At 37.9% G+C, this 24,140-nt stretch overlaps 1 protein-coding gene across 1 annotated transcript in view; it reads left to right on the forward strand.

Moving 5' to 3' along the window:
• The first annotated feature begins 258 nt into the window (after positions 1 to 258).
• Positions 259 to 24,140, forward strand: part of cps1 (carbamoyl-phosphate synthase 1, mitochondrial) — a 101,245-nt gene continuing 77,363 nt past the window's right edge. The window contains exons 1-19 of the mRNA XM_036128627.1: positions 259 to 559; positions 3,776 to 3,885; positions 6,073 to 6,217; positions 9,755 to 9,844; positions 9,932 to 9,988; positions 10,076 to 10,168; positions 10,265 to 10,354; positions 10,609 to 10,737; positions 11,640 to 11,746; positions 11,908 to 12,049; positions 12,267 to 12,344; positions 14,433 to 14,531; positions 14,868 to 14,963; positions 17,689 to 17,878; positions 18,070 to 18,227; positions 18,805 to 18,933; positions 19,532 to 19,676; positions 21,313 to 21,523; positions 23,905 to 24,103. Coding sequence (XP_035984520.1) covers positions 434 to 559; positions 3,776 to 3,885; positions 6,073 to 6,217; positions 9,755 to 9,844; positions 9,932 to 9,988; positions 10,076 to 10,168; positions 10,265 to 10,354; positions 10,609 to 10,737; positions 11,640 to 11,746; positions 11,908 to 12,049; positions 12,267 to 12,344; positions 14,433 to 14,531; positions 14,868 to 14,963; positions 17,689 to 17,878; positions 18,070 to 18,227; positions 18,805 to 18,933; positions 19,532 to 19,676; positions 21,313 to 21,523; positions 23,905 to 24,103 — 2,394 coding nt within the window. The 5' untranslated portion in view covers positions 259 to 433. The remainder of the gene's footprint in view (positions 560 to 3,775; positions 3,886 to 6,072; positions 6,218 to 9,754; positions 9,845 to 9,931; positions 9,989 to 10,075; positions 10,169 to 10,264; positions 10,355 to 10,608; positions 10,738 to 11,639; positions 11,747 to 11,907; positions 12,050 to 12,266; positions 12,345 to 14,432; positions 14,532 to 14,867; positions 14,964 to 17,688; positions 17,879 to 18,069; positions 18,228 to 18,804; positions 18,934 to 19,531; positions 19,677 to 21,312; positions 21,524 to 23,904; positions 24,104 to 24,140) is intronic.

Below are 24,140 nucleotides of genomic sequence, written 5' to 3' on the forward strand. Positions count from 1 at the left end.
CTTCATTCACGGCCAACTGATAAATATAGTATTAAAGGTACAGCTTCACCGGGAAAACAACAACAAAATAATAATAATAATAAAACAACAAATGTCTTGATTAATACCAACAACTTCGTGTGTCATAAAAAAAAATCTAGCAGATTTGCTGTTTCATTTGAGATAACAGTGGGCGTTTTTCTTCCCTTTGTGTGTGTGGAGGCCAATCTAAACACCGTCCGCTTCATGTGTTAAGAACAACAACCGCCGGCGGCCAATCCGATGCAACGTTTCGAGCGTCCACTTGAACTGTCCGTCTGTGGCCACCGAGCGCACGAGGAGAAGCCTAGTAACTCATTTTCCCTACATTTAAGTTCAAACATTAATTAGTGCTCAGACTGCCCGCTGTTCTCGCCCCAGTGCCAGTTTATTAACAGTGTGACTTTAGGCTACTATGACCCAAATCCTGTTGGCTTGCAGCGTGGTTAAATCTCTGAGACAAGGATGCGTGGTTTGCAGGAAAGTGGGCAACACGTCGGGCTGGCCGAGACTTCAGTCTGCGAAACTTTTTAGTGTCAAGGTAAGGAAACGGCTCGTTAGTGTAAGGTGCCAATCATAGCTGCGGCGAACTTTTCATTTGAAGCCGCTTCCCCAGAAGCGCTGCAAAACCTCATACGGTGTCTTGCCCCATATTATATCCGTGCGAGCAATTAAAAAGTGGAAACTTCTCTTCTAATTGGGATACAAGCGGCTGAAATGGACATGAAGCGTGTTCCATTCAGGTTAACGAGACACGTTGGAAGAGTTGTGCGCACTTAGATTTGAACTAATTACGAAATAAAATTAAACGCAAAGAGTTTTTTTTTTTTCGGTTGAAGTTTTATTTTCCAACTGCGCATTTGTCTTCTCATCCCCGTGTCTTTAGAAAATGATGTTGTATGTGGTTGAGATTTTCAGACAGCTGTCTGGGCAGCTGCCGGACTTGCGCGCATCAGATGTATAAATCACCCTGTGTTGCGTCATAGTTCAGGGACGGTTTGATTGCTGTATTAAATTTACCAGTGCATCTACAGTATTTCAAATGGAATATCTTCGAAACTTTATTTATTTTACTGACTCGTTTACCTCGGAAATTGATAGGTATCATGTAAATTCACAGAAAATTATATATTTCAAGTGTTTGCTTCTGTTAATTTGGATTTTTTTTATGGATTATGGCTGATGAACACCAAAAACATTTATTTGTGTGATTTACTGCTTCAGTATAGTGTGGTAGCAAATCAGCCTGTCATGCTGCTGAGATATTAAGAAAGCTCATGTTGCTTTAATTGTGGGATCTTCTGCCAATCTCCCAGTGGCGGTTCTAGAACACATTTATTAGGGGGGCCATGGTGGGGCCAGTGTGTGTTTTTTTTTCTTTTTCTTCTTTTCATGGGTGCACAGATCAAAGAAGGAAGGGGAAAAATGGGCCAACTTTCATTATTTGATATATTAAGGCTACAGTTGGTAATCTTGTCCAGAAACACTTTTTATTATATTGGGGGAAATGGTCCTTCCATTCTGAAAGGAGTAAATACATTATGTATTCAGAAAAAGGAGGTTAAAAAAATTGATCTCTGTGAAAGCTGCAGGCCTTTAAAAACGGACCAATCCCTGCCATTTGGACCGGATGGCAGGGATTGGTCAAAGCTTTGGTCCCACCCCCGCCCCCCTCTGTCCTTAGAGTTCCAAGGGTATCAATTTCCCTATTGGTTGTCCCTCATGCCAGTTATTCTGACGAGCTCACGTAACGCCAATGTGCATGAACGTTCCCTGTTAGTTTCCACTTGCTAGCTGGGCATGCATTACCTGGCAAGCCAGATTGATAATGTGTAGCACTGTAGTTCTACATGTTATCAGTCTGGGACTGCTCCATTTGAATCCGTTTGGGGAAACAAAGGAATTTCAGCAGAACTATCTGAGCTATTTGGGCAAAACGACTCCCAGTGCCCGCCTACCAAAGGTTGGTTTTAGCCAATCACGGTTTCAAGTTAAAACGTAAGCAACAGCTGCTGTGAGAAAACGCAACACAGTAAGCTAGTCAAGGCACTACTTGCTGTTCTGCTATCAAAGAAGTAGTTTTGGATTCTGAAAAAAAAAAAAAACAGCTATGATAGCAGCAGCTACGCATACGTCCTGCTGCGCTGCTGAACCGTTTTTGGTTCAGACACAAATGGTTGAAGCTTGAGCTGTACAAGATGGATTCTTGTGTGTTTGTGAATGCACAAATACAGCTAGAATTCATCTTGAGGTATTTGTGCATGCACACTTCTAGTGTTTATGTATCCGGTTGGCTTCGGTGTTAGCTGTTCATTGCAGCTCCACTGCTCTCTGGCCCCTGTCTATAACCGCCCATGGTATCTCCAGCAATCAACGGGGGGCCAAGCGGAGTATACCCTGGACAGATTGTCCATCTATCACAGAGCAACAAAGAAACATACCAGACAGACAACCATTCACATCAACACACTCAGACCTATGGTTGATTTAGAGTACCCGGTTAGCCTTACGGTCTTGTTTTTGGATTGGTGGAGGAAATGGGAAAAATTTCAAAGAACCCATGCATGCAGAGATTGACTTTGACCACTAAGCATCAGTCCTGTCTTGTTTCTCCATAGTCCAGGTAAGACCCATCTGGCATCGCCGTTGGTTAAGGAGTGGTTTGATACGAGCCCATGTCTTAAATATGCCTGTATGGTGACTCTCGAAGCACTGAGTCCAGCAGCTCCATTTGCTTCACAACCCTCTCAAGGCTTCAGCTATCCCTGTTGCTTGTATACTTTTTTCTGCCACACTTCTTCCTTCCTCTCAATTTTCCAATAGCATGCTTGAATACAGCCCTATGTGCCCGACCAGCTTCGTTTGCAATGACCTGTTGTGGCTTACCCTTGTTGTGGATGGTTATAGTCACTGTCTGCTGGAAAGCTGTCAAATCGGTCGTCCTAACCATATTTGTGTAGGCCCTAAAACAAAATTCCTGCTTTAAAACTCCTGGTTTTATTGGTCTAATATGAGTATTCATATTTTCTGGGAAACCAAGTTTGGTTTCCATTAGTTTCAAACCACAATGATCAGTATTGAAATAAATAAATATCTAAATATCTGAAATATATCAATGTGTGTGTGTGTTCAAATAATCCATAAAGCATATGAGTTTCACTTTTTCAACTGAATTAGTGAAATAAAAAAACCTTTCAATGATATTCTAATTTGTTCAGATACATCTGTATAGTGTCCTACTGTGGTAACATTGTCATTGTATTGCAAGCAGGAGTTAAACCATTAACCAAAATTCTGCATTTTACTGGATCATCTCTACCAATATATCAGTATTTTAGATATCATCTGTGAGACAAAGCATAATATTAATCATTCACTGTTTCATTTGTATTCCTTTTGATGTTAGCTGATACTGCTGCACAGTGGGTCTCAACCAACCTTTACATTTATACCTTTATCTCCCTTGATCTCCCCTCTTGCTTTCTCTAACGCCAACCCGCTCTCTAACTAGTGCTCACAACAGTTGAAGAGATTTGTCTGTCTCAGCATTCGCAGCACATTTCTCAATGACCTGCAGTTTCAGCACAAAGTCCCTGTGGCTCACTGGCTGCCATATCCCTCCTACACTCAAAATCTACAGGCCGTCTTATTTCAAAGTTTTGCCTTTTGTCTGTCCAAACTGGGTTTAGAAAAAGAGAATACATTATTTGTGGTTGAGATTTCACTTGTCATCTCTCTGCCTTCTTTTAACTCCCAGGCACAGACAGCTCACCTGGTCTTGGAGGATGGTACCAGGATGAAAGGGTTTTCCTTTGGGCATAATGGCTCTGTAGCCGGGGAACTTGTCTTCAATACTGGCCTGGTGGGGTAAGAAAGAAGCTCACTCTTTTGTTGTAACACCATTCGATCTTAAACAAAACTGTATTCTCCAACAAATGTCTGTCAGATATAAAAGAATATAAGACTTTAAAAAGAAAGTGGTTTCTCATATACTATCCTGTAAAAAAATAAGACACTCCATTAAATATTCAGATCTTTGTTACGAAATGTTAACAAAGGGTTGTCTCGTGTCGTTTATGTATAACTTGAAATCAAATGGACTTAATTCTGCTTAAGCATAATATAAAAAAAATGATATTAATAGAAACATGTTTTCTAACTGGCGAAAAGGTTAGGGGGCCTTACCTCCTAATAGCTAACGTTGGCCTCATTGGCTGAAATAACGTCAGTGAGACACTTCCTGTGGTCTTTTACATGTTTTTGATATCGATCTCAGGAAAGTTTGCCTCATTTTCACTGGTGAGATGTTTGAGGGGATTCTTGCACTTGTAGCCCATTTCAAGTCACACCACAGCATCTGTACAAGATCCTCAGGATATGGGCTCTTACTTGGCCCAGGACTTTCCATTCCTTAATTTTTAGCCAGTCCTTGGCGGTTTCACAGGTATGTTTTGTGTCATTATCATGTTTTGGATGTATTTCTGTTTTAGCTTTAAGTATTGTTTACAGATGGTTTAAAAGATACTTTATAAATCTCAAAGGGGAATTAAATGTCATTGTAATTGCAACTATCCCTGGTTTCTTTAAACAGTTGTTGTAGATGGTTATGGACAAGAAGGATCCCCTATAGTGGTCTCTATTTCAACGGATTTGAATAAGACTCCGACTGAAGACAATCTGCTTCTCAGGGTTATCCATTATTTTCTTAATTTAATAAAGCTTAATTTTTGTGCAGTCCGCTCCAGAGCAGTCCCCAGAACAGAGTGAGCCTTCTTTATCAGCTTATTATACTTTTCTGAGTCACTGACTCTAATAATCCTACCACAGACGACATTACCAGAACAGACTGCACTCTTGACAACAGTTTGATAGAATATCTGCAGCATCTTGCTGCAAACACCGAAGGACCCAAGCTTCCTCAAGAAATATAGTCTGCTCAGTCCCTTCTTGAATGCTATTTCATTGTTGCTTCTGCTTCCTTTTCTCAAGCAATTTCTTACATGTGGTGGACTTCATGATGAATTCTCTGATGCTTCTGATTGCACAGTCTTTTCCTCTTTCCTACAGTATCAACAGTAGCAAGAGTCTGCTGTAGGTCCCAATGATGACATTTTAGTGTTTTAAGAGACTTCATTAAGCATCTTTTTTTTGGGTGAACTTGGTAGCTTGGACACGTTGACTGTTCTTTTGAATATCCTTCAGTTGTAAACTATGTTCTGTACAGTGAAATACAAGAAGTCAATTTCTTTTTAGACCTCTTTTCACCCCTCACCAGACTTTCAAGCTATTACAACCTTCTTTCTGAAGGCTTTGGGTGGCTCTTTTGTTCTCTTTGTGTTATAATATAAAAGTTCCTTTGTACTGAAAGCAGCACCGTGTAACTTTTAGCCACTATAGGCGCTAGACCTGTAACTTCCAGATTTAGTGCAACTGAAGGGGCCACTGGCATCACTGCACTGTCGCAACATTAAACAGTCTCCCTCCGTGTTTGGGAATGTGATAGCAGGCCACTTTGGACTAGCACATTGAGAAGTCTTCAAGTTACTTGTAAAGACAAGTAACTCACATACAAGATGAGGTGGTGGAGCGTGTGAACAGCATCACGTTTGTGGGCATCCACATCTCCTCTGACCTCTCCTGGTGCGTAAACAACTCCCACCTGGTGAAGAGGGCCCAACAATGGCTCCTCTTCCTCAGAAAACGGAAACAGACTGAACTTTGGACTAAGCTGCTAAAAAACTTGTACATAGCTACAATAACCATCAGGGATGTTCCATTGCACATTTTCATGCACTGTTCTGTATATTAAGATAGAAGAACATTGCATAGTTTCATATTAAAATAGGGCTGACTTTCGGAACTCGGTGCGTGTCCTAGTAGACCTAGCATGCTTTAATCTCTCAGTGCTGCTTTTATAACCACATATACTAATTTGATTTATCATGGTTTTAAATGTTTTCTGTCATTTAACCAAATTTCTATAAATTAAAAAATAAAGGATAGCAACATTGATTTTCTATAATACTTCACTACAATGTGGATTTACCTGTTTAGGTACCCTGAGGCCTTGACTGACCCCAGCTACAGAGGTCAAATTCTGACCCTGACATACCCTATCGTTGGGAACTATGGGGTACCCAGCACCCAGGAGCTGGATGAGCTTGGCCTGAGAAAACATGTGGAGTCAGCAAACATCCAGGTATTACATGAAGGATAGGGTGAACGAATTCAGGAGTTTCTACTCTGTACAGCATATCAAACTATTTCAAATTCTTACTTTGCTCCATTTGTTTGATTTTTCTGTATGCGTTTACTGTTTTATTAGATATTATATTATAGTATAATGTTAGATTAATTACATGTTTAGTTCTGCATAAAAAACTGTTTAGTAAGATCCCTTAATCTTTTATAAAATAAATAAGCTAAATTAGTGTTATACACAGTTTATCTTTTCATAGTCTTGCTTTTGTCACAATTAAGTGTATGTATAAGAGTTCTTTGTTGGTTGCTGGGTCTTCTATTGGTTTGCTGATTTTTTTGTGTGCATTATGATTGGGGAGCTACAACAAATGATATACATAAAACAATAGTTAAACTGAAACAGGGCATTTATTGCGTAATCAAAGGTTTCAGACCATAGCCTGAAAAATCCTAAAACAGAATTAAAAGCATCAAAAAGTGTCAGTAGCGAGTGGCCACGTCATTATTGTTGATTATTTCAACAGTGTTCATAAACCTCTCTTGCCATCCTCCCCCCCATGTTTTAAATTAACTTTATAACGAAGAACAAGCAGGAGAGTTCAAAAGAGGGATGTTATTGTTCTGGAAGAAATCCTTTATCAAAGGTGCATTGTAAACTGCAATGTTGTCCTATTGACAGACCCAGTGATCACCACACAGACGTGGCGTTTCAATCAAAAGGGATTATCGCCTCAAACATGGAATACGGCACAACTAGCAAAGGAAAAAGCTCTCATGATTGATTTTTTTCCCCCCAGTATGCTAAAATAATTCTGCAGTTGGTGGTTCTCAATGTGCCAGTAAAACTAAAATCCATCAAGATTGTACGGATTAATTTTTTTCTTCTACGGAAATAAACCTTTTTTTCCACCATTCAGTATCACCTCTCTGTTGGCGGAGATCGGGCTTTTTGAATACATTTTTTTGTTCTTTATCCTGTCTCTTCCAGATAAGATTTTGATCAGGAGTGTAAGTAGTCAAGTCTTTATCAACATTTGTTCTGGTTCTTTGAAATGTAGCCTCCAAGATTTTTTCTATTACAGTAGCACAACTATGGGTCAGAGACAAAGAGCCAGCTGGCAGGCTAGCAGTTTGATTCCACATGTGAAAGTGTTTGGGCAATGTATTGAACCCTATGTGCCCGCAGTTCTACAAAGTAGTGTGTGAATGTGACTTGTAGTGTAAAAGCATTTGGAAAGAACTGTAGCATAGGCCAATACAGTATAAAGGCATGTATTTGACAGTTAATTTAGCAAGCTAACAACTAACTACACAGGCTGTTTTCTACAACATCCAGTCCATTAACATCTATATTGCTGTCTGCATATAGTGTGTTTGTATTGGGATGAACACTGTGCTCCAATGTACTTGGACAGAATTCATTACATTTGCCGTAAAGATGCTGCCTTGTTTTATGTAATTTCTTTTGAATGATAATTTGACCATATGTGGACTAAAGTTCAATTATGTGCGGGTTCGCCTCAAGCAGTCAAATGCACTGCTCAAAAAGCCTCAAAGTAACACTTTGAAAAAATATCAAATCTCAATTGATAAAAAAAAAAAAATCATGCTGGTAATTCGTACTATAATATGACTGGTACTGTTTTAGGAAACAAAGAAAGCCACGCTGCTTAATGAAAATAAAAAATATCTACCCACCCAGGAGTTATTCCAAAGTCACAAAGAAACGGAACCTGAAACACTGATATGGAAGATTAGTACAATTTGCTGAAAGATTATTGCAAAATGGTACTCAGTACCGCACATGCTTGTATGCAAACCTGACAATGTTGGGGCGTGTTCCTTATGGGATGCGGTATCCTTTCTATGACCCTGACCAGGGCATCAATGAGCTTCTGGACAGTCTGAGTTGTAACCTGGTGGCATCAGGTGGACCTAAAAACTATGTCCCAGAGATGTTCAGTTGGATTTAGGTCAAGGGAGCATGGAGGCCAGTCAGTGGTATCAATTCCTTCATCCTCCAGGAACTGCCTGCATACTCTTGCCATAGGAAGCTGGGCATTATTATGCATAAGGAGCAAACTAGGGCCTATGGCTCTTGCAGAGGGTATAACAATGGGTCTAATGGTTTCTTCCTAATACCTAATGGGAGTCTGGGAGCTATTGTTTATCTTGTACAAGTCTTTGGGTTATGACTGTCTAGACCAACACTGAACCACCTCTAAACCGATCATGTTAAAAAATATAAGGATTGTCTTCACCACAGCTTCCCCAGATGTTTTCATGTATGTCAGTTGACCTCATAATGATCTCTCGTCTGTGAAAAGAACAGGGCACCAGTGTCAAACCTGCCAGTTCCGGTGTTCATCCTGTTCTTGTTGTAGTCTATATAAAGTGGAACCACAATACTTTGGTCATTATGAACCCCCACATCCCCTCTTTTTACCCCTGTTCTGAGCTGCATCTGAGGACAACTCATTTTGGTGCAGTCTCTTTACACTTCACACCTCGTCCCCCTCCAGTTCGCAGAGGGTTCCATTCCACACCATTAAGCTATTTTTGTAGTATGCTGTGAGGGAGTACATTGAAAAACTGAACATTTTGACTACGCTTGTTGCTTCGGTATCCTTGAGCTTGGACTAGAATGAGCTCTAAGAAATAAAAATAGTACATTTGTGAAATTGGAAAGCTGGAAGTCCATAACCTTTTTTAGCAGTACCTCAGCAAATACTTTGATGTAATTATTTGAAAGCATATTAGAATATAGATAAAACTGAAGAGCTTGAAAAATATGACCCCAAAATAATATTTTGATAGCTACGTAGCACCTGGGCGTACTACATTCAAATTCTATGTATTCATAGAGAATCCAAGTACACAGCAAAATGCATTTAAGTGCTAAAATGTGGATTTTGCATGGCATTGTGTTTGTATATGGTTTTGTCATGCCTATTTATTAAATAGCATCTTTTTGTATGGAGTCGGTGTTTATGCTCAGACGTTACCAGTCTGGCCAACTGTAACAAATGTGAATAGCAGTCACGAAAAAAGTACAAATACAACCAGATAAAATAACAAAAGGTAAAAGGCACACAAACCCCAACATTCTCTAAAGTTACATAAATCCCATTCTCCTCTGTTTTACAGCTGGTTAATTACTAAATGAAATAAACATATTCCCACCTCCACTTCTGTCTGCCTTTAAATCCTGGGGACTCCTTTGATCTTTTGCACAATAGGAAAAACAGTTATTGCTGCTTATGCAGGCCCACACTTTAAAACAGCATTGCTTTATTGTAGAGTTATTTTTATTTTTTCATAACTGAAAAAAAAAATCAGTTTTCAAAGTATTTAATGCTCTCCACATATTGTTTTTGTTCATGAAATAATGGGATTCACCTTATTTACTGCTTTGTGCTTGATGTTTTCTAGTATTGGTTATCCCACATCCATGTGAACAATTCAATACACTCACTGACGTTGTAATTAGCTGGAATCCTTTTTCAAGGTTAATATTTTGCTTTGATGGCTATAGGTGTCTGGTCTTCTTGTTCAAGACTACAGTCATGAGTACAGCCACTGGAATTCGGTCAAGTCTCTGGGTCAGTGGCTTCAAGAAGAAAAGGTTGGTTGTCAAATTACCAAGCACATGGTGCTGCATCAGAGATGAATGGGACTCTAATGTCAATTAAGTTTTCACTCTACTTTAAAGGTTCCTGCACTGTTCGGAATAGACACCAGAATGCTGACCAAGATCATCAGAGACAAGGTCTTGTGAATTTAAAGGTTGGCTCCATTGCCCCGTAAATGAATGCAATAACTGATCACTCACTGGTGTGCTTTTATTATTCCTCAGGGCACCATTTTGGCAAAGATTGAGTTTGATGGGCAGCCAATAGAAATATCTGACCCCAACCAGAAAAACCTGATGGCAGAGGTTTCAACCAAGGTAGAAATGATAAGGCATGTTTGTTATAAATCTTGTTTTTTTTTAAAAAATAGGTAGAGAAATATTTTTCGTTCACCATGTGACTTCTTCCATCAGGAGATCAAGGTTTTTGGAAAAGGCAACCCGATCAAAGTAGTGGCTGTTGACTGTGGTGTTAAACATAATATAATTCGGCTTCTGGTTAAGGTAAGGATGGCAAAACACTGAAGTTGCCTGCTGTGAATTCTTTTTAACCTTTGTTTGTGTAACTTGAAGTGAGACTTTAAGTGCTCCCCTTATGACACTTGTTCATTAAAAATAAGTACTAGTATGTTTAAAGATTCAGTTGGGGAATCCATCTCAATTTCACAGCTATTTTGCTTAATTTTATTAAGTAAAGCAGTAATTTGGTTGTATAGGCTCTAAATGATGATCTGTTGTCTATATTCCTGTGGATGCAGCGAGGTGCAGAGGTCCACCTTGTGCCGTGGGATCAGGACTTGCTGAGCTTAGACTATGATGGCTTATTTATATCAAATGGACCAGGAGACCCATCTTTGGCTGGAACACTTATCAACAATGTGCGCAAGGTATGAGCCTTAGAGAAAATCTAAGATTAGTGCTTCTGTTTCACTATATTTAAAATATTGCACCCAAATGGTGTTTATGGTTGAAATCCATTTGTCTCACTTTTTGTTTTGTTGTGTGCATATATTTGAATTCATTGCGAAATAGCCTTGTGATCCGAATCAAATTATTTTAGACTGACTGGACTTGGCCGGTTACCACCAAGTAGGAATCTTAAAAGTCTAATCTATTTCTGATCTGTGAATCATCATATCTAAATGAAAGCCACAGCAGCCAAAACACACTACTTTGTGGAGGGTGTTACTGACTGATTAGTTGTGTCTAATATCTGTAAGGTGTCAAAAATTAAGTAAGAGGAAACAAAAGGGTTAAGAAGCTATTTAAAATTAGCTACACATTCTTTGGATTCACGTGGCCTGCTATAGCAGAGAGCTAGACTTCTGGTCCTTTAGCTCTTTTTTTATTTTTTTACTTTTGAAATTTTTATTGTTTTATACACAGCTTTTTCGGGTTCTGAAAGAGCTGTCTACTACAAGACGTCTATTTGTATCCACCTTGCAGTGTTCAATCAAATTGGCAAATTACCTAATTGACCCAAAGTCCAATTCAGCAGATTACCGCTAAGACTGAATCAAATACAGAAAAGTTTCTCTGTTTTCTCCTTTAGAGATTTAGGCCTCCGTCTGCTATGGACCATCCTGTATTTAAAAATCTTGCCAGCCTTTTAGAAATCTTTCAGTAAAGCTAAGGGTCTGCGCCATGTAATCATGTATGTGTTATGAAAATAGTATAACTCTTGTTTATTGACCATTTAAAGTCGAAAAGGTAGAGGAAACATTTGGAACACGGTTAAGTTGTAAATTAGGTTTAAATGCCATTTTTGAACTAAATTTGTTGTTTTAAGGTGCTTGAGAGTGATCGGCCCCAGCCGGTGTTTGGGATCTGCATGGGTAACCAGATCACGGCTCTGGCTGCAGGAGCAAAGTCATATAAACTGCCAATGGGTAACAGGTGAACTCCTTTTATAGTAAATAAATACACATTATTTAACATGACACATCTAACCGTTAAAGCATCCTGTTTAGAATAAATAGGTAAATAAAATGTGCCTCCCCTAAGAGGAAAAAAGGATAAAAATATTTAGATTTGGTGCATATCTGTGTTTTCCCCAGAGGCCAGAACCAGCCAGTGCTGAATGTGATGACAGGACAGGCCTTCATCACAGCACAGAACCATGGTTACGGCATAGACAGCGAGTCACTGCCAGCAGGCTGGAGCCCACTTTTCGTCAATGCTAATGATGGCACCAATGAGGTTAATCTCACTCCGTGTTCTTGACAATGCTTATGCAAGTTTCTTTTTTATTTGTGTCATATGTTTTCGTTAAAAAATAGCATTGAAGCAGAAACAAAAAAAGAGTCAATATGTCTCTGAAAAAAAAATCCAAACCTTTTTAAAAGACACATTTTTGTTTCTGGAATATTCTGTTTTTATGTTTAATTTCCGTATGTATAATATGCATATTTTCCAGGGCATCATGCACAACACCAAGCCTGTTTTCACAGCCCAGTTCCATCCGGAGGCTAAGGGTGGTCCCACTGACACAGAGGTAATTAAAGACTTTGATGGTGTTGCATAAAGTACCTGAATTCTATACTGCGACTAATTAAAGATTTATTCAGAGGATTCAACCAAGGTAAAATTCTACGTATTCCACAGAAATAGGACATTACAAACGATGGCCTGATAAGGGGAGCCGTGCTCATATGGTAGAGTTTGCAATTAAGAAACGAATGAATAGTTCTTTTGTTGGTAGCTGTTGCTGTAGGTTTTAGGTCTAAGGTAAATCAGATACTGACATGAATTTAGTGCAACAATGAGATGTTTGGGAACAACCTTTCTTTCATAATAAATAAACTGTTGTTTTGAAACGCTCCTCTAAAAACCATGCCTTGCAAAAATATTCAGACTGAACGAATGCTTCACTTTTTGTCACATTACAAGCACAAACTTGGAGGTGTTTTATTACATTTAAAATAGCTGATTTGTGTTTGCTGAAGAGAAAGTAGTGCATAACCATTTGGATCAAAGAATAATTAGCTTTTTAAATGACCCAGTCAAGGTCTGGACCTAAATTCATTTCAGAAACTGCGGTGGGACTTGAAAAATTATGATGACATATGTTCTTGTTTAAATCTGACCGAGTTTGAGCTTTTTGAAAAGCAAAATGGTCAAAAATGTCAGTCCCTAGGCTGATGAGCACGTAAGAAAAATACAGGAAATACTTGATGCTGCAACTGCAGCAAAAGGCAGCTCTATAATATTATAAACCTACACTTTTCAAGGGTTTATGTATAAAACTATTTTAAAAATATGGTCTCCTTCTTCTTCACATATATGCTCTCCTTTGTGTGGTCTAGCACTTAAAATCCCAAATGAAATACAGTTCATAAAAAAAATATCCATACTATACAAAACTTTGGATAAAGATTGCGCTTGTCTCAAATAAAGATAATCTGTATGGACAGCATAATGCATTGTATTGCACCACTCTGTAGCTCACAGGTGCTTTGGAAGACTGATAGTGTCCATTCCTCTGTAGCAGAGTGCTGATGGGTTTGTGTGATAGTTCTGTTTTGCGTTTTTCCCACACGTTTGATATTTTGTAATGTTTCCCATTTAAATGTCTTAGAAAAAACTTTTCCTATTTCTGTTTTTTCACTTTTTTTACACGTGCATGTACTTTACGCAAAAGCTAAAACAACTTCTCTTCATCCTTTCTATCCCCAAAACACACAATTTGATTCATTGAATGTAGTCTATTTATGAGTAAACCTACAAATGGTTCTGTTTGCTGTCATTTCAATAATTTGTAGCACCCATAATGTCTACCTACCCCTGTTGTTTGTGGCTAATTTGCATTATGTTGAGAGTTTCACTCCTTAATTTCAGAGTTCTCGAGGGGCGGTCAGCAGGTCCACAGTGATATTTAATGTCTCGGAGATACCATAACTCTAGCCAGATTGCATAAAGCATTAGCTCTGAAGACTGCCTTCCTTCATCCTCCCTTCCTTGTCATTAAGTTCGTGTTACCCATTTGTTTTGGTAATGTGCAGCTTTTGTATTGTTGTTCTGCTTCTATTTAAAATTAAGAATACAATTGTTGGCTGATATAACAAACCTGCAATGTCTTTTAATGTTCCCAGTGATAAAAGCGATAAAAAGGTTAAAATTAACCAAAATATTATATCAGATAATCTTTATGTATTTTTGTTTTCATTTACACTTGTTCTGTGTGACTTGCGACTTAAGTAAGGGATTAAATATGAAGGTTTTAATGCAAATTTGAAGGATAGTCAGTTTATCTGACTTCTTAAGAAAATTTAGTGATTGGGTTGGGTACACAAGATAAACTGTTTTCAAAATTGGAGCACAATCCATTTACTTGTCACTTTGTGTGTGTGTGTGTGTGTGTGTGTGGTAACAAGTAATTTCAGAGAAATTAATTATATTCCAAGCTAGTCAATCATTTTTAAGTTGTTTTCACATGCAGCACAGTATCTTTAAACAAGAAAAAGTAAATTTTGCAAGAGTAACAAGATAGACTTATCAAGCTTCTTCCTATTCTCTTGTTAACGCACAATTCTGACCATTTAAGAATATTGTTTTTATAATTAAAGTTTATTTCTTTCGACAGTTTCTATTTGATGCTTTCATATCCTTGATAAAGAATGGAAAGGATGCCAACATTGTTTCAGTGATGCCCAAAAAACCCTGCATCCCTCCCAGAGCACAGGTACAGCAAGTGCTTAATAAGTGTTTATTGACATTTGTTGATCTAAAAGTTATGGCAATGCACCAAACTGTATCTTATTAAAGTATATCAGAATATAAAGATATCTATCTATGTTTGGTAAAGACTCAATAATAGTCAGGGCTATAGAAATTCTGGAACAGTATCTGAAACTTTATAGGCAGGATTTTTGTGTAGCAGTCTTGTTATGTCATGTGAACAAATGGAAATAACTTAGTTTTGATCCAAAGCAAAACAAGCTCTCTTCTGCTCATTTGCAGTTTGGTAATGAGTAAAAGCAGGATTTGCTGTTTTTATTAACTGTTTCTCTTAATGTAGGTTTCAAAGGTGCTGGTGCTGGGGTCAGGTGGTCTGTCTATTGGCCAGGCTGGCGAGTTTGACTATTCTGGATCTCAGGCTATCAAGGCAATGAAGGTGAGAGCATCAGGAAGCTTCATGTTTTGTTTTAAGACAAATGAAAATTGTTGAGCTCAAATATGCAGAAGTTTGTTTTTGTGACTATTAATTAAGCTGGTGGGGAGTATGTTACTCAGGATCTCATGGCAGATGCTCTCCCCTTCAGGGAGTGGATCCTGCTGGTGAGGGGATGGAAAGGAGGATGGATGGGGGGGGGGCAACCCTGCCTGGGTGTCTGTTGTCTTATGCGGTCTGGGGGTTGTTTGACTGTTGGTGTTGGGGTGGGTTTAATTGAAATATTTATGTGTGCGTGGGTGGCTCTGTGTCCAGCTCCTTGTCTCGGTTCTGATTCATGACAACTCTTGGTGCTGGTTCTATCTGGAGAACAGGGGTCTGCATGGTTTGGGCGGGCTGGCTGACAAGAGTGGTTTTGAGGGGGGGTGTAGTTATGATTTTTTTTCTTTGGCGTTAAAACAGCAATTCTGCTTTTGTATTGTTTTTGTTTTGTCTGCTTTTTTTTGTGTCCATGCTACTCTGCGAGAATGGACACAAAAAAAGAAAGCAATGCTTTATTGTCATTGTATGACTGACTGGAAACAAAACTGATCCTCTCAAGATGGACCGTCAATTGTAAAACGAGGGATCTGAAGGAAGCATATGATTTCAATTAATGTAAAATTGTTTGATTAAAACCTCTTAGTTAAGAGTTGTGACATTTTAGGGCTCTTTAGTGTCTCTATTTGAGCTGCAACATTCAGATGGTAGGGTAAGAATTTGGTGAAAGCAACATGAAAGAATGGCTCCATCCTACATTGGATCATTAGGCCAGGCTGGTGGTGCAAAGCAACAATACATTCATGCGTATTTGGAGCTCGGTGGATTAGGAGATTCATATCTTGGGTGTGCAGCCAATAAATCTGTAGCAGCTGCATGTTCCTCTCAGGTCAATATGGACCGACATTTCTCAAGAATATTTCAGACACATTGTTAAATCTATGATAAAAAAAATCTCCCGATACAGTAAAGAGAAAGGCACAACAACTGTGGTAATTTTAAGAAAGGATGAAACATTTTCTAAGTTAAATAATTATTAAGAAACAATGCACAACTAATACATGTGCTTTGTTTCGAATAGTTCAGTCCTATACTTGTAAATTTTGTAGTTGACCTGCATCTTAGAACATATGACCGTTACATATGTCAGGGAGATTGTCAACAGAGAGATTATAAGCTTGAGTTCAAAATTATGAGCAGATTTCCAAATTCCTCGGCCAAACTGCTGAATAGAAATGTGCGTGTGTTTGTTTTTGTGAATGCTATTTGATTTCTAAAGCTCCTCAGTAGCCAGTAAGACAAGAAAGGCAATTTAACAAAAAGCAAGCTTATTTACTAACCATTATAATAAAGAAATAAATGCAACAGTGTTGTGGGAGAATAATGGATAACTATTGAGAGGAAAAATATTAGTATGGCTTGATTTTGCAGTCTATGGCTGGTAAAAGCTTTTCTGCTGTGTTTGTATTGCATATACAGCAGGTGCTCTTAGAATAATTAGTACTACATGTTATTTTTAACTAGATCAGGTCAGACTGTGTGGTGTGACCTATTCTCTGAATTTTTTTTTTAACAAAACCAATGAAATGTCAGTCAGAATGAAATAAAAGCTATATTGTGTTGTGGTCCTTGAAAATCTGACTGGATGTTCTTGTTTTCTTAAGTCACAAAAAGGGCATAGAATACCAGTTCTATTCAAGCAAACAAAGCAAAATTCTTATGCTTATTTAGGACATATTGTGCTGCAATTACTGTGGCTAAATATTTTAATAACTGTCACTCTACTTTTACTTTTATTTTGCACACTAGCTTTAGGGAAATAAAGTTTTGATAGTGGCTTCAATGGATGATTGTGTGTTTTCTAATTCGAGCTGCTTGCTTCAGGTCCTGACACATTCTGTTTTATTTATTCGTGTTTTAGGTTGTTGCCTCGCAAGCATGACCTACTTTTGGTTTTAGATTCAATTAAAAACAGATACCCTGACGTGTTCCTTTCAAAATGCAGATGCTGTAGACGTGTTTTGCATCTCTGTGACACTGTGATGAAGATTTTGCTGAGCAATTCAGAACTTTGATACAGTACTTATCAGGGTATTCATTTTATTACCTAATTACAAACTTATAGGTATAATTTTGGGATTTTAATTGACATGTCAGGAAAAAAAAAACATAAATTAGAGGCTAGAAAAAGGGAAACAAGACTTGATTTTCAAACACTTTAATGAAATATTAAAATATGGTATTCTTATTCACTCTGGATAAGTTAAGATGAGCCAGTTTAGGCACTTTAAAGGGGTAAGAAGAAGTCAATTGTTAAAAGAAGCCATGATAAGTTTGGTTTGGAGTTTGTCAAAAGCCAAATATATCAAGTGTGAATAAAAAAGATGATCAGGCGTGCACATCACTACACATAGTGAAAAACTAAACAATAAATGTCAGGTAAATACTAAAGTTGACAGATTTAAAAATTAACTACATATTCAATTATCAGTTGTTCTGGCTGTGTGCAAGCATGACTTTGAGTTTTGATGGATAAACTAGGTTCCCAGAAAAAAAAGTTGTGATTACTGCTTTTTGGTGTTTACATTATTTATCCTTTCACACATTATTTTTCTAGTCAAATAAATTACCAACGAGATAATATTGGTTCCTGCATGTGTCTTTTAAATTTTATTTTGTGGACATGTAGGAGGAAAACCTGAAGACGGTGCTCATGAACCCAAACATAGCATCTGTTCAGACCAATGAAGTGGGCTCCAAGCAGGCAGACTCCGTCTACTTCCTGCCAGTGACGCCACAGTTCGTAACAGAAGTGATTAAAGTTGAGCGTCCTGATGGCATCCTGCTCTCCATGGGTGGACAGACTGCACTTAACTGTGGTATAATATAAGTTGTTTGCAGTTGTTGAGATTGGGAAATCCACTTGTTCAAGTTTTTATTGTAACCTATGCTTTTAATTAGAGTACTATTAGTGTTTGTCTAATTGATTGAATATGCAATGTTCCACAAATCTAACACTTTTGTGGTTTTAAGGGTTTACATATACATCCATATATTAAATTGTTCTTAGGAGTGGAATTATTCCAACGTGGTATTTTGGAGCAGTTTGGGGTGAAGGTCCTCGGGACCCCAGTGGAATCCATCATGGCCACAGAGGACAGGCAGCTTTTTGCTGACAAACTCATGGAGATCAATGAGAAGATTGCACCCAGCTTTGCTGTGGAGTCGGTAAGAGACCAGGTCCAGTTGTTAAAAAACAAGAGGATTCTGTAAATATATTATACCGCTCAGAGGTTTGGGGTCAACAAAACCTGTCAAAAAATGTCATGTTTTTCCAAGAAAATAGAATAGAATAGAATAGAAAATATAGCCAAGAAATCAACAAGGTTAGAAATAGTGGTTTGTACTTGACATCGTAATTTTGTCCTTCAAACTTTGCTTTCATGAATCAATCATTTATTTGTGACATTTACAGCCTTGCAGACCATTGGCATGCTAGCTCTAGTCAATTTATTGAGGTAATCTGAGGACATGTCACCCCATGCTTCATGCGGCACCTCTGGTTGGCACTTCTTACACGCCAAGCTCCACCCACAGCCAAGCAAATGGTTTGCGATCTGGTGACCATGCTGGCCTCTCCATTAATTAAAGAAAATAGTGCTTTTTATTAAAAATATAAGGACATTTCTAAGTGACCCCAAACTCCAGCGGTGTGTGTTTGTGTGTATGTTTATCTGTGATAATTTATATACACAGACATTTTGAAGGAAGTTGTGGTGATGAACAGTGCATGTGCATCTTTCAGGTTTCCGATGCCTTGAAGGCAGCCGAGCAGATAGGCTATCCGGTGATGTTACGATCAGCGTATGCCCTGGGAGGTCTGGGGTCTGGTCTGTGTGCTGACAAAGAAAAGCTGGAGGAAACTGCCCAGCAGGTATATTGAAGGGATACAATCTAAGTTATTAAAATTATTATTTTTGTGCTTCTTGCAAATTTGACCTTTTTTCTGTAAAAAAAAAAAAAAAAAAAATCTATTTGACAAACTAAAGTTGATTAGCTGTACAGTTCATCTTTGCCTTAATACCAATAAAGTTATTGTTTACAGCTTCACAACAATTCTTATGTCTGTATTTTGCTTAACTTTTGTACATTATTTCTGATAGCTGTCATGTTATAGAAAATATTCTATAGATAAAATATGAATGATTGATTGACACCACACCTGAATAGCTAATTTGAGAGAGTCATAGATACTTATCCATTACACTATTTGTACCATAATCCTTCATAGGTCTTGTTTTCATACGGTGATACAGCCATAAGCTTGTTGTTTACAGGTTGGCCAAATGATGAATAAATCCAGCTAATTTGAAGTTCCCCCATTGGAACACTGGTTGAATATTCTTAAATTAACTATGTCTGATCCTGGACTCGCCTAGTCTCAATTGGTCAATTTATGCGATCAAATTACGTCTCAAATTGCATCTTTTAACTAATAATAAATTGCATAAAAGGTGTTTTTCTCATTGCAGGCTTTGGCCATGAGCAGTCAGATTCTGGTGGAGAAGTCTTTACTTGGCTGGAAGGAGGTAGAATATGAGGTTGTGCGAGACGTGGCTGATAACTGCGTCACAGTCTGCAACATGGAGAATTTTGATCCATTGGGCATTCACACAGGTAAACACACACTATTTTCCAATATTTAATGAAAGGGAATTAACATGATCTTGGCCCACCCTTTGTTGCTGCAACAGCTTTAGCTCTGTTGAGAAGGTTGTGAGCAAGGTTTAAAAATATGATTATAGATATATCTGAGGATTGTTCCACAACAGCATTGGATGAGATGGTCCAAAGAAAAAAAAAGATTTTGTAGAAAGTAACTAATCATAACATCTGATTTATTAATTAAAAGTGATGTAATTGGGCAAACAAAAATATAAAGTACAGATTTTGGTACTTAAAAGATTACAATAAAAAGATGTACAAAAATATATAAAAAAAATTACCAACAAACTAATTCAGAGAGGAGAAACACTTTTCAGAAACCAATAGTTAGAGCAGTTTATGTGCATGCAGTGTGCTAGAATCGTGCAAAGTACTTCCAATGGCAGTGTCTCCTGTTTATGTTCACTTGACCTCCAAATGACTCAATGAGCTCAGCAGATAGAAACTAGCATTAAAACTCCAAAGTTGTGTAAAAAACAGGAAGTCTTAAGGTGTGTTCACATTGCCGCGACAACGTCACCTGACATTTTTGTCGGCTGTTCGCACAGCGGACGACAAAAAAGAAACACGGCGGTACAATGGCTGTATCTAGTGACACTTTCATTTAACTGCCACCCCAGTCTACTCACTCACTTTTTTGCAGGCTTGTTCCTTTCTGGACTTGTCTCGGTAGTAATAATTGGTAGAGTCACACAACTCGGGCCGACCACCACCATCAGCCTGTCTTCCATGTTGAATGAAAACAGCTTTGTCTTTCACCCCACGTCACAGCCACATCTGTTTCCTGATTGGTTGTTGTGGCGCGGCAAGACACACAAGTTCAGATTTTTCAACGCCAACGACTTTTGTTTCTTATCCCTCGCAGGTTTCCTGTCGCTCTGGCATCACGTAAATCGCCAACATCACGCTTTTTGAGTCACTAGAATTCCCTCGCTTAAGGATATCATGTAAATCTGTTGCTCGGTCCAACACATTTGCACTCAATGTGAACGCACTTTTACTTTAACATAAACTGTGGGTGTGCATTTTTCCGCGCATTTTTCTCACGGCTGGTAGAGCAGCCAGAGATTTTACCCAGGCAAGACTAGCAATATTTTTTAATAATATTGCTCAAGTAAAAGTAAAAGGTACACTGCTGTAAAATTACTCCTAAAAATACATTTTGTACAAAAGTTACTAAAGTAAATGTAACTGAGTCAATGTAACTAGTTATTACCTACTTGTGGTGTACAGAAATGTTCGCCAGCTCAAAACTCTTTTTACAGTCAGCAGCATAAAACTGTGCAAAAATGTTTTCTATTTTGCATCCTTCTACCGGTCACAAAAGTAATCAGGCTTTTTTTTTTTTTTTTGCTGGCTGAAATTGAACTCTGCTTCACAATTTGAAACATTTACTTCAATGGAAGGGCAAACACTTTAGTTGTTTAAATCTACATTTGATTTGTCGTGATTTGATTGAACTTCATGAGTTTTACATTATATGATATTTTTTGTTGCTTAACCAGCATTGGAATGTTTCATTTTTCCAATAATTAAAGCTCACAGATATTTAAGGATGTTTATATCCCCTCATTTACCTGTTATGTAGGTGACTCCATAGTCGTAGCACCAAGTCAAACATTGTCCAATGAGGAGTACCACATGCTCCGTGAGACGGCTATTAAGGTGGTGCGGCACCTGGGAATTGTGGGTGAATGCAACATCCAGTATGCTCTCCATCCATCATCTCTGGAGTACTGCATCATTGAGGTCAACGCCCGACTCTCAAGAAGCTCAGCTTTGGCATCCAAAGCTACTGGGTAAGAACATTTATGCTGTGAAGCTAAAATGCAGATGACCTCCAGGATGCATAATTGTTATTTAATCGTGTACAGGAAGTAAGATGAGAGTCATTTTACAACAATTTAATCAGGAAATTATTCACTCGTAGCCAGGAAGAATGAGGAGGATTGTTTTCCTATTCCTCATGGCTAAATGTCTCCCTCAAACTAGAGATGTTCCACTTGTGTTAAGTAATCAGAGTACGCATTAAAAGGATGCCATCTTAGAGGAAGAAAATCTAACTGAAGCTCACTTCTTTGGAAAATAAAAAGAAATGCCAGCATTTAAATTTTACCCTAAATTACAGACAGTTTTGTTGTCCCTAATATATAAAACAGCCCTGAGGCATGATTATGCCAGACGAGTACTTTACTGTTGTGACTGTTCTCTATGATGAAGGACATCGGTCTGGTGCCATACACACTGTTATGGTCACAATGATGTTGGTTGCTGTTTTAGTGATGGCATTAATTAAAGCTGGTGCAGTACTTTTGCTAACTTATATAGGGATTTTTTTTATATATACTGAAAAAAAGAGCTCTAACTGAAAATTATTCACATTTCCACCACCTTCAGAAAATAGTGAAGGACCGAGGCGTCCTACTTGTGCTGACACTGTGTCAGTATCTATTGTTCGACATTAGAGAGCCAGGGCCAGTTTCGTAAACCAATTTAAAATTGAGGGGAGAGGATGAAAACAACATTAAACACCATGAGAGAAGATGTTTGGGTGTGAAAATTGCTTTAAAGCTTGGTTCTTTACACATTCATAATGACTTGCCTCACAATGTGTGCCTTCTTCAGTGAAAACAACTTTGCCTTAAAATCAATCACTCATTAAAACAAATAAATCCTGCATGTCATTTATTTCACATATTCTTCAACATGGCAGATTTCATCTTTCACACATCAATTCATTTAGTACAAAATCATCTGTATTTAAAGAACATGTTGTTTTGCTTAAAAATTGAAATAGTAACGTCAAATATAGAAACAGACTGCATATGTGTAGAGAGCTCAGGCCACCAGGAGTATGAAACTGCATTTTCATGCATTTTCTTCATGGCAAAAGAATCTCAAAGCACATAATGCAGTTTACCGCAAACAACATGTAATGTGTAGGATTATGGTTGAACCTGTTTCTGTCGTTTTTCCTGCAAAACATATCTGGGGCACAGAATTTTCAGCAGATTGTGGTTAGACAAAATGGCAAAACGGCAATGAAAAAAGTAAAAGGGTGTCTACAATACATCATGTTAATCAGACCAAGGTTTTGAGGAAAACTAAGAATCCTTTTCTATTTAGTTTTTATTCATTTTTTACTGACAAATGCTTAAGAAATCACAAATTGTTATCAGTGAAGCATGTAATGAATGTAATGTCCAGATTTGACCAGTCCATATATTGTGGGCCTTATACCTGCAAACGCATTGGGACTGCTCTTTTTTGTACGGTGGCAACATGGAAGTCATGGTTAGACAACAGCAAAAGAAAAAAAAAAACACTCAACTACGGCCTTTTGAAGGGTTGTAGAAGATTCATATCTGGCAATACAGAATTGTATCCCATTGCGATGGAAATTTTTAGCTTGAATTGTTTTGAATTGCTAAAATCAGCTATTTCTGAGCGTCCTGATTAACTGTTAACCTGTCGCTGCTTTGGTGTTTTATTTTGTTCTCCACAAACTCCCTTTGAAATCACATCTATTTACTACAAGTAAGGAAACTATTTCTGATAAGAATTTCACATAACCGCACTTCAGAAAAATCAGGATTTTCTATGTAAAGCCTTCACCGTCATATATAGTCCCAATATATTAATTTAAACATAATTACCTAGATGAGGTCTCCTACTCATGACAGCTATATTGCTCAACTTTGATGAGAAATATTTTCGTATCTTGAAATCATGGCATCTTCTGCCACACGTGAAGAGGACAGAGTAAATACATAATTTTATTTATTCATGTTTTCTGATGCGTTTGAATTTATTGATACTCTCACAGAACAAACAATTTAATAAAATAGTTCAAAAGGCAAAAGAAACAATGCCCAACATCATATCATCAATTTAAGTTTAATGTTACCATGATAAATCATATCCCAATTTTTTTTTTCCCCACAATGATAAACTACATCATAATATATTATTCATACTAGGCAGAATCTAAAGTAAGCTACTTCTAGATTATATTATCTTTATATTAGGACAAGACAGAACTTTCAAACTAGGTCTACACATGGGACAGAACGATTAAAGATCAAGGCTAAATTAAATTATTTTAACTTTTTTTTTTTTTTTTTTTTGCTGTGTTTCCCCAAAGTTAATATTGATCCAGCTGTTTGCTGTGGTTTCACAGGTACCCCTTGGCGTTTGTAGCTGCCAAGTTAGCACTGGGGATCCCTTTGCCAGACATCAAAAACGCTGTATCAGAGAAGACCACCGCCTGCTTTGAGCCAAGTTTAGACTACATTGTGACCAAGATTCCCCGCTGGGACCTGGACCGCTTTCAGGGCATGTCCCGGGAAATAGGCAGTGCCATGAAAAGTGTTGGAGAGGTGGGTAGGACATATATATATAATTAAACACTTCCTA

The sequence above is a fragment of the Fundulus heteroclitus genome, unplaced genomic scaffold (assembly GCF_011125445.2).
Source record: "Fundulus heteroclitus isolate FHET01 unplaced genomic scaffold, MU-UCD_Fhet_4.1 scaffold_105, whole genome shotgun sequence".
NCBI classification, from domain to species: domain Eukaryota; kingdom Metazoa; phylum Chordata; class Actinopteri; order Cyprinodontiformes; family Fundulidae; genus Fundulus; species Fundulus heteroclitus.